This window comes from Acanthisitta chloris, unplaced genomic scaffold, assembly GCF_000695815.1.
Source record: "Acanthisitta chloris isolate BGI_N310 unplaced genomic scaffold, ASM69581v1 scaffold11693, whole genome shotgun sequence".
In the NCBI taxonomy this organism is placed as follows: Eukaryota; Metazoa; Chordata; class Aves; order Passeriformes; family Acanthisittidae; genus Acanthisitta; species Acanthisitta chloris.
Genome location: NW_008664702.1, coordinates 138,339 through 142,337, shown reverse-complemented (window position 1 = coordinate 142,337; position 3,999 = coordinate 138,339). Strand labels below are relative to the sequence as shown.

Genomic DNA, 3,999 nt, shown 5'->3' with positions numbered 1-3,999 from the left:
GGAAATAATGATTGTGCTACTATTTTGAAGTAGCATCTGTTCCTCGTGGTTTGTAGCATGTATTTGTCCATGTTGTGTACTCTGTGCTAGCCACAGTTTTTAAAGTCCAGGTTTGTACCTTTTTAAAAGAGTTGGGGAAGAGGAAGAAAAGAGGCACTTCAGATCTCCTTTGTTTCTAAATAAATGACATGATTTCATTTACAGTTGCTGTGAAAAAAAAAAAAGAGATTGCTCCTAAATTCTTACTTTGTTCTTCACTGAAAAATATGTTAATGAAAATTGCTTACATGTAAAACCCATTCTAGAGTAATGAGAGTGCTCTTTGTTTTTTGTTTTCAGCACCAAAGGGAATACTCCATCTCTCTCCTGATGTTTATCAAGAGATGGAAGCAAGCCGCAACAAGTCAGCCCCTGGTACCACTGTAAGCTATTTGTCATCCAAAGAAATGAGCCAGACTTCTAGCTCTTTCTTCAGCATATCTCCTACAACAAATAGCACGGCTACGATTGCCAGGGAACTTCTCATGAATGGAACATCCCCAACTGCCGAAGCCATAGGTCTAAAAGGAATATCTCCGGCTTCCCCCTGTTCTACAGTGCAGCCTTCAAAACAGCTGGAGTATTTGGCAAGGATTCAAGGCTTTCAGGTATGGGAGAGGGAAAATGAAGCTCTTCAGCCAGAATCATAGCGTTGCCATCAAGGTTTCACTCTCGCCCTTTTGAATGTGGGCATGCATGTAACTTATCTTGTAAAATTAGCTGGTGTCCAAGGCAGTTTCTGGGTCCAGGAGATACAACTCTGCACCAATACACGTCCTTCCTTCTCTTTTTTGTTCCTTACATTCATCTTACTGCAGGCCATCTTTCTGTCCTTTGTTTATTCTCCTTAAATAATTACAGGCTTAAATTATGCTTTTTACTTGCACTTCTTTGAGTCTTCACCTCTTTGCGTTAGAAGCTTTACATGCTGCTCTGGCATTGGTTTCTCTCTTCAACTCTGATCCAGGAGGTACCGACACAGCACCTTACCTTTGCGTTTGTCTTCCTGGCCAGGTCATTAAAGTAATTCCTTTGCTTCCCACCCTGCACCTCTTAGCTGTAACCTGAGAACTATGTTTTGCTCAGAAGGTGCAGCCTAGAAGCAGACCTGGTATCAGAGTAATGCAGAATGTTTTTTGCCATCACAGTCAGTACTAGAGAATGTAAGATGAACCGCACTGGGTCAGGTCATGAGTCCTTTGGCACTGATAACCTGTATCCAGCAATGACAAATACCCTACATTTCACAGGACAGTGGCAGCCTCTGTAGTAGCAGTCATTTATGTGGTGTGGAAGATGGGAAAAGGAAGCCTCTTCCTTATCACGTTGTATGCAAAATTACATGTGTAAATGGATAGTGGCTCATTTTACTGTGTTGCACCATCAGAGATAGGACCAGCTAGATAGAAATATACTTTTTCCTGTCATAGGTTTTTCGTTTGGGTTTTTGCTTCGTTTGGGTTTTTTTTTCCTTTTCAGAGTTGTGAATTTGTTTCCTTCAAAAAGCTGGTTTCGTATGCTGTAGCATATGTAATTTGGTCATGTCACAAAATTCTGAAAATGAGAGGCTTCTGTTAGAATTTTTGCATGCCTGATAATGGATTTTTTCATCAAAGCCCATGTAATTTACAAAGTATGCAGTTGTGGAAGTAATTTAAAAGAGGCTGCTAGAATTCAAGAAATAGTGTCAGATGTTCTGTTGCTATAAGCAACATAGTTAAATTACATTTGCCTACATCAGATATCACCAGTTGTGGATTTGACCTAACACTGTTTCTGTGTAAAATGTACATTCAGCTTTCTTTTGGTCTTCATTTTTGAAGTGTCATTTTGGATTCATTAGTTTGAATGTGTCTTAACGAAAGAAACGATAAAAGCCTCAGCCTCGCTGTAGTAGAGTTAAGCTGCTAAAAGGAATTCAGTTTTTCTGAGTTCCATTTGTTACCTGCCTGCAGTAGAAACAGATGAATTCTGATGAAAAGAAATTCAATCCGTGAAGTTTTCACTGCTCGCTTTCACATCTTGTCAGATTGCTTGTGTCTACTAGTAACGCTTTATTTTCATAGAACCGATGCACAATTTATGTTACTGTTTTGGTTCCTACTTGCCTACAGTATGTGGTAACTGTAAAATGATTAGTTGTGTTTGTCCTGGGGTTTTTTTATGCTTTGATTCTAGATGCTTATGTAGAAATTGTTTTTAAAGGGTCTTACCTTGAGCCAAAAAATATAATCCATTTCATCCGTAAACTAGACTACTACTTTTTACTTGGCCCTAATACAAATCAAGGAATTTGGTACAGAATCTTGATTATTAACATCTATCCACTGTGTATGTAACTGACGGTTTTACATCATCTTAGCAAGCTTTTTAACACCTTGCTTGAATAAGCTTGGTATTGATGTGAAACTGCCACTGCTGGGTGGCTGAGACGAGGTGGAGCAGTGAACAGAATCTCTGTGGGAAATGGCTCAGTGGCCTGTCAGGTGCATATCACAGGTCTCTTCACCATTTCAGCCTAGAAGGCTCTTTGTGTGTAAGAGTTTAAAAGCCGATTTCTTTACAGGTTAACTTTCTCAGGCATATTTGCTAAGTAGAAAACTACTGCATTTGCAAATAGCTAGCTTGTTTCATGTTTCCTAAATGATCCAAAATGATTTTTAAATTGTTAGCATGTATTTGTATTCTGGTCCGGACGATAACCATAGTTTTGTCTTTCATTGAAGAACGTATACATTCTGTTCTGTTACAATGTATTTTTGAATTTTTAAAAAAAATCAATAAATACTCATATGATGTTTCATTTGTAAATGTAAACACTGTTATTTGCTTATTTGAATGGTTTTCTTGAACTACTTTAGCTGCAGGGGACACATTTTTTCCACGTGGTTATTTAATTTAAATTCTTCTAAACTGTTTGTATATGATCTCATCCATGTTCTATTGTAAGCCTTTAATATTAAGAGTTACTGGGACCAATGTATAGCTCAGTTCTAAAAAATTGAATTTTTATTCTTTATGGTTTATTATGCTAAAGATTTTTGTAATTGATAAGCAGCAGCTCAGTGTCACTGAAAAACAGGTACTTAGCTTGGATACGTTCAAAGCTCAGGCTTCAAATTACCAGCGATAATTAAACACACATACTTCAAGCAAGCCCTTACAAACTCTGAATAAAGCATTTTTTAGTGCTTACTTCATATTTATGAATACGATCTACCCGTTAATTGTTTTGCAGACTTTGCCTGGAAATTGTTTAAAGGAAAATTCAGCTTTGGTAAAATTGTTATTTTTAAGTGACTATGTGGTATTTTGGCCATTGTTTTGTAACCAGATTAGGAAAGTTATTTCTGCTGACTGTTTAAGTGCAGTAAATTATTCAGAGAGTTTGTTTAAATGGAAACATTTAGAGAAGTTGTTTACACATTACTAACTTGAGCCTCCAGTTTTTACTGAGGCAAAACACAAGTTGCAGGTAGTCCAGTAGGAAATTCCACTGGGAGTTTCCATGAAGTAAAGGTCGTAAAATGTAATGGTTGAGTGCCCACAGTCAGCCCCAGTGCGTGGCTGCAGCCATACTTGGCTTGCTGCATTGGCAAGACTTGGAGATCTTAACTCTTTCTCTGTAGTGGCTACATAACAAAACCTCACACAGGACATAGTTTCTATGTGATATATTCCCTTGATTGCAATGGTTACACAATTTATTTCTTTTTGCCCCTCCACATTTGTTTAGTGGCTGTTACTTTCCATACATTGATAGACTTTAATGTTTTATTGCTTGGCATTTCTAAATGTTCCTCATTTCCCCAGTGGCACATGTTTCTGAGTGACTGCATGCACAGGAGAGATCCTGCTGGATGCTCTAGAGTCAGGTTTACTTGTGGCTCTTACATTTCAGTGCATGGGTTTGAATTATTGGCAGTTAGGCTGAAACTAAATTTCTACACTTGTCTTATG

General features: G+C 37.8%; 1 protein-coding gene across 1 annotated transcript in view; it reads left to right on the top strand.

The window, feature by feature from the left end:
* The window catches only part of STAU2 (staufen double-stranded RNA binding protein 2), a gene marked incomplete at its 5' end in the record, with an annotated part of 92,254 nt that overhangs the window by 12,202 nt on the left and 76,053 nt on the right, over window positions 1–3,999 (top strand). The window contains one exon of the mRNA XM_009071477.1: window positions 340–647. Within this exon, the coding sequence (XP_009069725.1) occupies window positions 340–647 (308 nt within the window). The remainder of the gene's footprint in view (window positions 1–339; window positions 648–3,999) is intronic.